Genomic DNA, 13,926 nt, shown 5'->3' with positions numbered 1-13,926 from the left:
AGTGAAAAGAAAAATGTTTGTTAAATTTTGTGATAAATCATTAAATCAAGATTTTGGTAATTCAAAGGAACTTTAGAGATTATTCCCACTTTTCCTCTAATTAGCTGTGTGAGGTTGAACTTTGCACTGAATCCCTTCAAACTGCCTCAGTTTCCTCATGTGATTAATGCATAATTTAGACTAGGTCTTACAACTCTTTAGCTTTGCTAGGAGTAGAGGACACATCATATGACTTTGGCATATATGTTCGTATTGTCTGTTTCTTGGTATATAGAGAAAAGTAAATGAAAGTTTGTAGGCATCAATGTAACACATATACACTTCATACTTTGTTTCTGATGTATTTGTATAGAATATCTTAAGTGGTGCCAACATATGAAAAAGCATAGTGTTTTACTTTAACAATTAGTTTTCGTAAATGACTTTATTGATTAGGATTTTTGCTGTTCTGTTAAAATTTTTAGAAGACATCATTCAGATTTCTTAAGCTATTTTAAAAAATGATCTCCGCAGTTTCTTAAAGGAAGCCAAAAGTAGTTTGATGCAGATGATACTGTTTTAAGTGATATCATTCGCTGAGTTGTCTTTAGGAAAGCCTTTAGACATGTATTTCTAAGTGTGTACTTTTAGATAACTTGAAAGATTTAAAAGTCAATAACTTGAAGATCAAGATGTTGTTTTTCTGCTAAGTCTACATTTATATTGAGGGATTCAGTTTATGTGTTAGAATTTTATTGTTGCTAAAAGGTATCTGGCTCCTTTTTTAACATCTAGGAATTTAAATTCATGGAACAGTCTCGCTCCCCATCAGTTTCACCTAGTAAGCAGCCAGTCTCAACTTCTTCAAAAACAGTGACCTTGTTTGAGCAGTACTGTAGTGGTGGGAATCCATTTGAAATTCAGGCCAACCACAAAGATGAAGAAACAGAAGATGTCTTAGCTTCTAATGGGGTATGTGGTGTATGTGAAACATAAGTGAGATTTTTTTTAGTTTAAAACTGTTCTACTCAATGAGCAAGGCAATTTACTACATTGGCTATGAATTATTATTAAAAAAGATATCCATTTACTACCCATTTATGTATCCATTTACTACCACCCTGCCCACCTATATACTTAATGTATCTATGATATTACATTTATAGATAATGACTTTACAATATGCTTTGTTGACCTTGTCCTCTTGAATAGTAAATTTTCCCTTTATGTTTGCTTTATGTTCTTATTACATGATGTTCTTATCAGGTTGCTAATCAAATAGTAGTATAATTTCTTCACTGAATATTTATGTGATATATTATGTGAATATGATGTGATATATTGTGAGATGAGTGAGGGAATGGATATCATCGACCCTTTTTCTCGACACCCTTTATGGGTCACAGATTGCTTTTGTTCCATGTCCCTTTGTCTAAGAGAAAGTGGTAATGTCTTGCTTAATTGCTTGGCAGGGATATTTTTTTGAGATTTAGAAGTACAATGTTTTAACAACACTTTTTAGGACCTCAAAAACAATATTAACTAGATGTAGTGTGAATTAATGTAAAGGATTTGAAGGCAGATAATGAATATCATCTTTATTATTTATCAGCTGTGTGGCCCTTGGCAAATTATTTTAACTTTGTGACCCTCAGTTTCTCCATATTTACAGTGAGAGGAATGCTTGCTTCACAGCTACTTGCATGGTATTTTCACAGTATTTTACTTGACTTAATAAGTTGTTTGATGGTTTCTTCTGATCTTCATAATTTCCATAATGACTCAATATAATTTTTATTTTTGATTGATGAAGCTAAAGTGAAAACCATTCAGATGTGACAAAAATATGTTGAAGGATTTGTCTTTATATTTTATGTTAGTTTTAGAATTTATTTTTCATTTGGTGAAGATGAAATTCATGAAGTTTAAATTGTTTCATAGTAAGTCATATTTAAAATTATGATTCAGTGATTCTTTGTGACATTTTGCCTCTGTGAAATTGACTAAACTGAGAGGAATTTAAAGTCATTCCAATTATTTTGGAATAACATATCTCTCTATAAAAGTGATTCACTAACTAAAACTTACATAACCTTTGATTCCCATTATTTGCAGCAGTGTGTTCTATAAAGTTGCTGTGAATATTGATTTAACAAATACTCAACCATTACTCCCAGAGCAAATATAGGATTAGGTTCCTATAAGCCTCTGGTTACAACATATTTATCAGCCCATCAGTACATAATCTGAATTCATAGTCAACAACACCATAAACTCTTGCCTAAATGAAGCTTATCGGACACACATATTTTATTTCTAAGGCACATCACAGCCTTCTTGTGCTTAGAAACACTAGACAGCACTTCAGGGCTACACTTGTGGTGGCATTCTAAACAGTTAAATCACCAACAAAAAGCACAAAAATACAAAGCACTTGGCACTAAATAGGTCATGAAAAGGAAACTTGTTTATAGTATGAGAGCCTAAGCAAGAAGACAGAGCATGCTTTGTATTCAGCTGGGTACATGCATGTTGGATGACTCAAACTTTTCACTGTTCTGCACATTTATGAATGACTCCAGAAATATCATAAGTGTTGACTTTAGGGTTACAAATAAATTTCAGTGAGCAGGCAAATTTGCAAACATTGAATCCTCAAATAATGGGTATCTGTGATACGATGTGGTCACAAAACTCTGTTGTTGTAATCAGGACATCCTAGTTTGTGTAGAATACCTTTCTGCATGGCATCAGGATCACATTGTGTATAAGTATAAAGGAGTACCTGTAAGGCTTGTTTGCAGTTATTAATGTGTGATCTCATCTTCCCAGGTGCAACTTATGTCCTTGAGAATCAGGGTCCACATCTAAATACGACCTTTTTATGAACAGACTCTCAAAAAATAGTTGTTGAATTAGGGGACTAAATTATTTCCATGTTGTTATCATACTGGTTTTCTCAACTGTCATGTGGAGATAAAACTTCCTCAGAGAAGTGTCTGTACAATTAAATGAGATAATTCATGAAAGAACTTAGCATAATACTTGGTTAAAAACTCAATGTTAGCTATTATTTAATCATACTAATATTAGCCATTATTTAATCATATTAATCTATAACATTAATAGATGATGATGATGAAAGTGCTGTCACTGCTTTCTTTACTGTGCATGAATTCCACTGTCCTTTCCCATGCTGGCATTGGGCCATGGTGCCATAAAGATGATGAAAATGTTAGGAAGACATCTTTCCTCTCAGGAGTAAATCCACCATTTTTGTCCTCATTCTCAGCAGGTCACTGTGTTCTAAGCTTAATTTTCTAAGCTGCCCTTGAAATTAACTCTTATAGTGAATTAAAACATCAGCATGTGTGTTGTGCATGTTTATTAAGCTGAAGTAATACTTCCAGAGTGCCAGAATTGGATATTGAACCTCTTTTTAATGAATTTTATTAGCAAATTGGAAATAAGTATGGTGAAACTTCTGAGAGACTTTAAGTAAAAAAAAAAAAAAAAAACCAAAAAAAAAAACGTGCTTATGTGTACTCTTCTTCTCTTTTTAGGCCTAGTGGAATGTTTGTTAGGTTTTCGTTTATGGTGATTTTATTTTGTTGCACATTTTCAAGCTTTTATAGGTGTAATATTTTTCTTTTGTGCTGATTAAGGTAGAATGATGAAGACAATGGAAGAATAATCAGATTCTTGGTGACAACATTAAAACTAAACTACGGATTTTCTTGTATTTAGCGGTTTCTTGTAAAATTGAGTACTTTCGCTGTGTTGAGACACCCCACGAAACGAGGCCCTTTATACTCATTTTTTAATATCCTGTGTTTTCTTCAGTATGAATCTGATGAACAAGAAAAGAGTGCCTATCAAGAGTATGACAGTGACAGTGATGTTCCTGAAGAACTCAAACGAGACTATGTGGATGAGCAGACAGGAGATGTTCCTGTGAAAAGGTGATTATTCTTAAATTGTGTGGTATTTAGCATTTTATCTTGTGCTCTTAACATATAGGATTTCCTTTAAGGTTAAGAAGAAACAAAAATTATGTTTTTTTGGTACTTATTATGTCACCTGACAGAAGTTAGTATGTTTTAAATGATTCCTGGAAGGCTAAAAATGTGTTTTTCCTCCTAACATTTCATAACTGGATTTCATGAAAAATAAAATAGTTATATGAAAAGTTCTGCCTAGCAAAACCTTTGCCAGCATCTCACAAATCAGTTCATTTAACTATGAACTGGATTGTTAATGTGTCAAAAAAGAAATTGATTTAGCCATTTAAAAGTTCTTAAATGGCTAGTTTTAATGTAGCTTTCCTTTGAGTTACGTAGTGTGTTTGACATTGCTTTTTGTAGCAAGATTCTAATTCCTTTTTTATGGCATCACGAAGTTAGTCATTTTTTAAAATCTGTTAAAATTATTGTCAAAAATATTGGGCATAATCAAAGAGATTAGTTTTTGCAGAGGAAAAAGCCTTTAGATTTATAAAATCAATCCTGCCTTTGGTGGCCATTTATGCGATTTACATAGATAAATAAAAAACCTCAAGGAGAAAATGATCATTTGTTTTGTATGTGGAGTTCTTGCTTCAATCTTGTAAACACAGAAAATCACCACTTATTTCCCCTGTGTCATTTTTGTTCACTATTTGAACTTTCTACCAAGGTGTCCTATTAGTGGTTGAGTTTTGTTTTATGATAAACTGACCTCTTCAAAACTATGATAATTATAACAGAATTTTGTCTTACCTTTTGCCAGTTAAATGGACCTGATTCTGGAATGTTGAAATGACTTGATTTCATGACTATCATACGTTTAGTGACTATAAATGTACTTTTTTTTCTTAATGGTAGTAACGATAAGTATACTCTTACCGTTTAACGCCAAGCTACCTATTTAATACTGTTTAACTTGAAATCCCGACTGAAATAATACTGTTTTCAAAAGTGAGCAGTTCACGAAATTGTAGCTATTTTAATTGAAAAAATTTGTTCTATTGGTTTTTGCATATGTATGATATTAAGTGTCAGTATGATCTACTGTGAACTAAATAGAACTATTTTGTTGGAATTCTTTATTAGATGTTTTGGGCATATTTTGGCCAAAAGGAAAGGTCTATTTGAATTGAAATATACAAGTAAGATAGTGTCTGCCATGTGTATACCTCCATTTTTGGTAGGGTTACTGCAGCCCCCTAAAGTTACCCCTAAGAAGTTTGAATTGAACGAATTAGTGCCTGAAGCCAATACATTAAGAGTTATTATCAATTCTAACTTGTGTCTCTTGAGTTGACCACTTTTTCTGGCATTTCACCACTACCATTCTAGTTTATCCCAAAATTATCTCTGTGCCAGATTATTAAATCAACTCCTTTACCTTGGATTCTTGTCTCTAGGCTTGCCCCATTCCAAACAACTCTTAGATTTAAATTTAGGGTTTTTTTTTTCATAGTTACAAATTTAATCTTGCTGTTTTTCTGGTTAGCTTTTAGTGACTCACCACTATATTCAAGATAAGGTTCATATCCCTCAGGTTTGATTGCTTTCAGGGATATCCGGCCTTTACTTGCCTCCTTTCTTATTACTTTCCCCTCTGTTCATTTCTTCTACTTGCGAATATGGTGAACTCCTTGTACTTTTCTGAGCACACTCTGTTCTCTCTTATCTCTAACCTTGTTTTATGCTGGCCCTTTTTTCTGTGCTGACCATATAACTTTTACTTTTCTTTTGAACCTAACCTAATGCTGCCCCTTAACCCCAAATACTGTCACCAATATTCTCTACTTAATTCAGATTCTTAGGAGGGTATTTTTTCATGTTTATAAGTTTCTGAAATCAAGAAACATAGTACATCTGCACCTAGATATGTAATTATCTTGGAAAATTTGTTTTTTAAAGTGATTAGTTTTTTTAGTGGTTGATAATGTTTTATAATCGAAGAAATGCATTATGGTACTTTATTTTTTTGCTTACTTATTTCCCTTACTTATGGATTGTAAATTTTATAAGGATAAGAAGTTAATCTCTATATCTTTACCTAATGCATAGTACGATTTTCATTAAATAATTAGTTAATAAAGGCTATGGACTAATCTGAGTAACTTATTGGTTTATTACTTGACAACTCTAGCAACTCTGTTTTGTTTTTTCATATAAAGTGTTTCTCGGGAAACTCTAAAAAGCAGGAAGAAATCAGATTACAGTCTAAATAAAGTGAATGCCCCTATCTTAACAAATACAACGTTGAATGTAATAAGACTTGTTGGTAAGTAGCTACACATTTAAAAACAAAGAAAAAGAAACATTATAACAGTTAAATTAGTTTGTTACTGAATGACTTTTACTTGTGGTTTTCGTTGTCTGGTATACTGCAGTGCTCTCTGCAATAAGGGATTTAAGGTTATCATATGTCTATGCTTCTCATTTTAAATGTTCCAAATACTGTAATACTAATAGTAATGCCAGTTTCTCTTTTTAAGTTACCTGTTTATTAAGTCTTTGTATCTTCCAATTTTTCTAAAATATTTCAGTTAATTGAAATGTGATGAAAAATTCTCTAGGTAGGTTAGAGGTACATGTAAGATAAGATAGTACCAGTTTCACATTTATACAATATTTTTCTACTTTGTTGTTTCATACATCTTTACAGTATTCTGTCAGGCAGAGTGAATAGTGACTTTCTGACATTTTCAGACTTAAGGGATTTACAAGCTAAATGTTCAGATTATGGGAAATGTTGTTCTTATTACAGATAAGACATTTATTGATGATTTTGTAGAAGGGAAACAATATGAAGAAATGACATTTTAAATATTCAGGTTTGAGGATGATGTGGATTTTTTTTTAATGTCAGTATTTCAACATCTTGTATGTTTTTAGCCTTTCTATCTCACTAATAAGTCTATCTATTTGACAAATAAGTTATGGAGATGTCTTCTCATATCAACCTTCATTATTCCAATCAGGAATTTTAGTGATTTTCTATAAAAATCTCCATCTATGGAGATGGTATTTACCTATTGCCTTAGCTCTGTTGAAATAGTCCATGTTCTTTAAGATAATTATTAAATGTAATTAATGAATAGGATAAAATGTATAGAATGCTTTTTAGGAGTCACGGTTTCTCTAGAAAGAGCAAAAAATGTTACTGAACTGAGAAGAAAAGAAAGGTATACATTTTCATGATGCTCAGAAAAAAGGATAGATTCTAAAAAGCTATTCTGTGACTAATTATTGCCAGGAAACTAAGCTTTTCTTCTTCTTCCAAGAGAACTGACTGAACATAGTGTCAGAAATAACTCTCTAGAATTTGTAGAATCAGAATTGGAAGAGTGCTGAGAGGTCATTGGTGTAAGTTCCCATGAAGTCGGTTGTCTTTCTGTAATGTCTCTAATATGTGGTGGCTGTCTAGCTTCTGTTTCGTGATTCCCAGTCATTGGAAACTTAGTGGTTTGCAAGGCTACTCATTCTATCATTAGACTGATCTCATTAGTAGAAGTCTCTTCCCCCAGGTAAACCAAAACCTGTCTCTCTGTGTTTCTAGCTTTTGGTCTGTCCTTTTGGTCTAAGAGTTCTGCCCTTAGAAGCAAGAAGAATAAGTTCATGCTTAAAAAAAATTTTTTTTTCTATTTCTATTTATTCTGTTCTATTTCTTTTATCTTCTATTTCTTCTATTCTTCCATGTGATCACTTTTCAGATATGTGGTGGTAGTTGTCCTGTCCTTCCTTTTCTCATACCAACCACCCCACAATCCATTTTTCAGGCTTCATGAGCTCAGTTCCTTTATCTTGTCCTCGCTGATAGAAATTCAGACATTTCAGAATAATTGTCATCCCCCTTAGCCTTCTAGACTCAGCACTTTTCAGTGTCTGAACACATCACTTGAGATGTAGTCAGCTTTTGTTAGATTATGTTGAAGTAACAAGCAGCTCTTGGTGCATCAATGACTTTCAACCACAAAGTTTTATTTTTCACTCGTGATACGCATTGTCTCCTGATTATATGTAGCTCTGCTCCGTGTGTCTCTTCATTCTAAGATGTAGGTTGAAAGAATAGTACCAACCAATCTGGAACATGGGAAGAAGAGCAAGAGCAAACTCTGTTATGACTCCTGAAGCTTCTGCTTCCATGTGTCACCCTTGACTTCCTCTGACATGTCATGGCCAAAGCAAGTCAGGCTTGGCAAGGGGAGGGAGAAGTATGCTTCTGCCACAGGAAGCACTGCAAGTCAAGGAAAGTGGGCAGGACTGTATCATGCTCTTATGGGAAATTGGGAAAAATAATATAATTAAACACATCTAAACAGTTGTTTATATTTTTTACCTTACCTAGTTCAAAAGGGGCTGGAGGTAGTCATGTTGCTGTTTACTCTGAAGGCATATTTTCATAATAATCAAATAAAATAAAATACAAGGATAAGGCAAAGTTGAGGAATGGGCACATCATGCTTTATCATATCATATTTAATGCAGACATCAAATACAGTGCTTAACTTCTTGGTAGGCATAAGGGAATTCACAAAACAATGTATTCCACTATCCTTATTATCTGTGAAAAAGATACAGGCCTTTATAGTAATGGTAGAAATATGCTCCTGGTGCTGAATTCAGACGATAGTAACAACAAATTCTTATATGAAGATTGCTGATCAACATAGTGGGCCTTGCTTTTGAACAGTGGGTTTATAGGAACTGAGAAAAGCCACATTCAAGAGCCTTTAAAGTATGGCACAGTCCTGAATAAAACCTTACTCTGTGAAGAGAATTTGACTATTGCAATTTCAGCTTTCTACACTACCATATCTTTTACTGGACTTGCAATTAGGAAACAATGCCAAGTATGACAATTTAACTTTTATATCTTTTCATTTAGGACTGGGATTAGGTGCTGCCATTATCACCTCAGTTGGGATCCCCAGTAGACTTTTATTCTTATCATTTTCTCTCTCCCTGGGATGTTTTTATCTTCAGTTTTTAGATATATACAAAACAGAACTTTAAGGAAGCCACTGTCTCAGAGGTCTCTGACTAGTAAATGCACTATTCCATCCACTGTTGTTATTGCATAGAAGTGCCTGAAGATTATAAACTGGCAAAAGTCATGCCTCTTCCTACAAAGGGAGAAGTATGGTTATGTAAATAAGACAGATTAATTTTTGATACTTGAGAAGATGAAGAAACTAATTATTGAGTATTTCGGAAACACATATTAGAACATTAAAGGCATATTTAAAATGTCCCTTTCAAGTAGTATTTACTTGGCAGATAATTAGCAGAGTGTAAACAAAAGAGTGTTAATGGGGCTCCCTTACCCCAGGTGGTAACTAAATTTATTAGAAAGGCTCAGGGAGGCTTTGCACTAGTGGAGAGAACTGATCAGAAGACTTGCTTGTATTATATAAAGAGAAAATTCTGTCAGCCTGATGGTTTCTTGCAGACAGAGAAAGAGAAATTTTAGGAAATGTGTCTCATCAGTGAAATAGCCTTGGTATTCATGGTTCTCTCTCCTGGAGACAGCTCTCACTTGAGCAGGTATGATAGGTCTGAGGAGCAGGAGCTAGATTACCGAAGTCCATGCTTATAACAACTGCCGACAACAACAAAATTACCACTTTAGTAGCTAGAAAAAAATATACCCTAGCACGTGCATCAGTATTTAAAATGAAAATAGGATATGTGCATCTAAGGGATATTTAGGTGTAATATATATTCTTTTAGGTATAATATACATTCTTTTCCTTGGGGGAAGGTAAAATACTAGATGACAGACTGTTGAAGTTTCCCAGCACTTTAGTTTGCTGGCATACTCTTTATCATTGAGCATTTTAAATTGAAAGGTAATGCATGAAAGTGGTTAAAAATTAAAATACCGCAAGGTATAAGCAGAGCCCCTGAGCTGCAAATCTCCTTCCCCAGACAAAACGACTCAGTTTCTCCTGTTTTCTTCTGGAAATATTAGTGTTAGTACAACTATATTTAATATGTGTATCTCCTCTCTCCTATTTTTTTGTTGTTGTTTTGTTTGTTTCGAAAATTGGATTACACTATACTGTTTTTATCTGGCTTTTTTACTTAAAATATCTTAAGGTTACACTTAAAATAACTTAATGTATTACTTATCTTAGTATGTGTGGATTTCATTCTTTTTTCCTATTGTATAGATGTAATAGTATAAGTGTCACAATTTATACGTCTTCTACTTTTCAACATATAGGTTACGTCATTTCATACTACAAACTGCAACAGCAAGTATCCTTGAAGAAATTCTTTGTGCATATACCGATAGAGCTATAGAACAAATTCCTATAAATGCTTCCTCTAGCTGGATGAAAGAGTATATACATTTCCAGTTTTGATGGACATTCTCAATTTACCAATGAGGTTACTAACGAGCTTACTAACAGAGTTCTGTTAGTTTACTCATTCATCAACAGTATTTGAGGGTAGCTCTTTTCTTAGTCTCAGCAACACTGTATATCCTCCAGCTTTGGGTCCTTGCTAGTCTGATAGGTTAAAAATGCCATCTCATTCAAAAATGTGTTTAATTATGAGTGAATTGAAGCATCTTTTCATATGCTTAAAAGACATTTCTATTTACTTGTGAACTACTTATATCCACTGCTCATTTTTATGTAATAAGGAAATTATAGGTTTTAATTTCAACATTAAGGAAATCAGTTCCTTTTTTGCCATGTATATTGCATCCATCAGTTTTAGTCCAACAGATTTTTTTGTTTTTTTGAGTCACTACTTTGTTTCCAGCTAGCTGTTGGAGATACAGTCATGAAGAAACTATAGTCTTTCTACTTAAGGAACCCAACGAGGGAAATAGCATACAAATAAAAAAATTTACAGTGTGTTGTTATAAGCATAAATAAACAGAAAAGAGGCGAGAGAAAGAATGATGATTAATTTTCCTTTTTGGGTGGGAAGTGAAAGGACTGATTCACTGTGGGGACTGACACCCTAATTGAGTTTGAAAGATGAATAAGTTCTCATAGATGAAGAAGTTGGTAAAGGCATTTTGGACAGAAAGAACATGTGCAAGACATGATGTATTCAGAGACCCCAGTAGTCTAGTTTGCTGGAATGTAAGAAACATGATGGGGGCTGGAGGCAGAAGCAGGGGAGACGTGACGAGAAAGATGGGCAAGAACCGATTATCAGAAGGCCTCATAGACTGTCCTATGCAGCTTGGACATAAGTGCCTTCAGGGATTTCTAACAGGGGAGAGACCCCAGCAGATTTGTTGTTTTTAAAAAAGTGTAAATAAGGGATTGACTTTGGCTAAGGGGAAACTGGAGAAGGTCAAAGACTGGATGGCAGACTGTTGAAGTCTCCCAGGCAAGGGATGATGAGGACATAAGCCTGGATATGGATGGCAGTGGCCATTGTAATAGAGAGAAGGGCAGATTAGAGAGATTTTAGAAATACAACAGACAGAATCGGTGAATCAGTGATGAGCGATCACTCAAATTTTAGGATTGTGCGATTAACTAGTGATAATGCCAGAAATGAAAAAGGAAAGATGAGAGGAAGACCAAGTTTGCAGAGCTGATGATAGGGTAGACTTCGGAGGTATAGAGGTACCTCTGGGACGTTTAAGTAGAAATAGTCTATAGGTAGTTACATAGATGGATGTGGAGGTCAGGAGAAAAAAGATGATCAGGATACATAATTTGAGTCATTGTTATAAAATAGTTAAAACCGTGGTAGTGGATGAGTTTATCTTGGCAGAGGCTCTTAACCTTTTGAGTTCATAAAAAATCAGAAGTTCTACTACCCTTCCTACACACAAAAATGTATAACACAAGATAGCTGAGTGTGGAAACCTAGGAAACAGCAGTGGATATGGATATATTAGAAGGGCAAACACAAGATCAGACAGTGAAGGAGGTCATGAATGAACAGCAGAAAGGCAGGAGAAAAATTAGGAGGTGAAGTAGAAGTCTTGAAAACCAAGGCGTGAGAGCCTGTCAAGAAGAAAGAAGAACTGTGCTTTATTGTTTTATTCATCCTTTATGGTGATCTAGCCTTTGATTTTTAAATTTTGGCACGCACCAGAATCACCTAGAGGGCTTGTTAAAACGCAGATTGCTGGCTGGGTTTGGTGGCTCACACCTGTAATCCCAGTACTTTGGGAGGCCAAGGCAGATGGATCACTTAAGGTCAGGAGTTTGAGAGCAGCCTGGCCAACATGGCAAAACCCTGTCTTTCCTAAAAATACAAAAATTAGCCAGATGTGGTAGGGCACTTCTGTAATCCCACATACTTGGGAGGCTGAGGCATGAGAATGGCTTGAACCCAGGAGGCAGAGGTTGCAGTGAGCCAAGGTTGCAGCAAGCTGAGATTGCACCACTGTACTCCAGCCTGGGTGACAGGGCAAGACTCTGTCTCAAATAAACAAACATAACACAGATTGCTGTCCCCCACTCCCAGAGTATCTGATTCAGTAGCTCTAGGGTATAATCTGAGAATGAGCATCTTTAACAAGTTTCCAAGTAATGTTGATGCAGCTGGTCTAGGGACCACACTTTGAGAACCTTTGGTTCCTTTCTGTTATTTTCCTAATTGAAATGTAAAACAATGTGTATTTAACGGGAAAATTCTTGACTGCATAATTAAAATGGTAGCTTCTTTTGTTTTTTTTGAATATAAGTTGTTTTTAAAGTATCCTTGTTTCAGATATTTGGATAAAATTAGAGTTCAATGAAGTCATAGTGTAGTCTTACAGAAGTATCACAGTACTTTTTTATGTGTTTTAAAATTTTAAAACCATGTTTTATGATTAAGTTATCTTTTAAGCAAACAATATTTTCATATGTAATGTTTAAGAAAAAAAGTTTCTCATTCTCTTTAAACTACATGCTAGTATTTCTGTTTATAATCATATTATAATAATGATATAATTATATCATTAATATACTATAATTAATATACATTATATAGTATATATAATATATACATTAATATAATAGTATGTAGATAATATATACACTATACTATATATTATATATAATATATATGCTACTATATGTAGTATAATATACTATACTAATATATATACTATATATTATCTACATACTACTACTATAAGATAATACTATGAGATAACATATATTTAGATGTTATTTACATGAATTTATATTTTTAACATTTAAAAATATTTTCTGAATTGCTACCTGTATGTACAGCCTTATCTTTTGAGAGCATAATCCTAAAAGCACCATCCCTCAGTACGTGTCACAAGAAAATGACATTGGAGATTTGGGGGGCTAAGATATAATATTTAAAAAATAAAACTGGTAGCCAGGCACTTAGGTAATGGACTTGTTAATTTTTTACTCTGGTCTTCACTTCATTATTCAATAACTTTTTCTGAATTGTCCAAGCTGAACCAACTTTCCTTTCCTTTATGCCTCCTTTATAGCTTTTCCAGTTTGTCTTATGTGCTATTATGGCTTTATATGCCATTTATATTCATTGATGGTTTCTTAAATTAGTGTACTGAAATAAGAATAATGACTATTCTTCCGACTCAGAATCTGTTCCTGCTTGTGTCCCATCAGGTTATAAACTCCAATAGATGAGAGCCTTAAATCATTTTTGTAGCATCTATATGTGGCACCTGGCCAAGTGCTTTTTACTTTTGTAGGAACCCAATAGATGTTGGACTGACAAACCTTAACTTTTAAAATCTTCAATATAGGAGAAACCCATTTTCTCTCTTGTCATATCCACAATGGGAAAAATTTCTCCCCCGTATTTCCAGCATTGTTATGGAACGCCTACACTCTTTTACAAATGACACTATACAAACAACATCAGTTCTCTTTTCCAGGAGTTTCCATTTAAAATAATTTCTTTGAAAATGTGTAAGTTTAATAGAGTAAAATACAATATATTTAAGAAAATATTTATTTTTATAAGTTTATATATA

General features: G+C 33.8%; 1 protein-coding gene across 2 annotated transcripts in view; it reads left to right on the top strand.

Moving 5' to 3' along the window:
• The window catches only part of CCDC132 (coiled-coil domain containing 132), a 130,228-nt gene that overhangs the window by 72,180 nt on the left and 44,122 nt on the right, over window positions 1-13,926 (top strand). For both annotated transcript variants that reach the window (XM_011998265.1, XM_011998266.1), the window contains 3 exons: window positions 775-951; window positions 3,823-3,941; window positions 6,146-6,252. In XM_011998265.1, the coding sequence (XP_011853655.1) occupies window positions 775-951; window positions 3,823-3,941; window positions 6,146-6,252 (403 nt within the window). The remainder of the gene's footprint in view (window positions 1-774; window positions 952-3,822; window positions 3,942-6,145; window positions 6,253-13,926) is intronic.

The sequence above is a fragment of the Mandrillus leucophaeus genome, unplaced genomic scaffold, assembly GCF_000951045.1.
Source record: "Mandrillus leucophaeus isolate KB7577 unplaced genomic scaffold, Mleu.le_1.0 Scaffold565, whole genome shotgun sequence".
NCBI classification, from domain to species: Eukaryota; Metazoa; Chordata; class Mammalia; order Primates; family Cercopithecidae; genus Mandrillus; species Mandrillus leucophaeus.
This window is presented reverse-complemented; position numbering and strand designations above follow the sequence as displayed.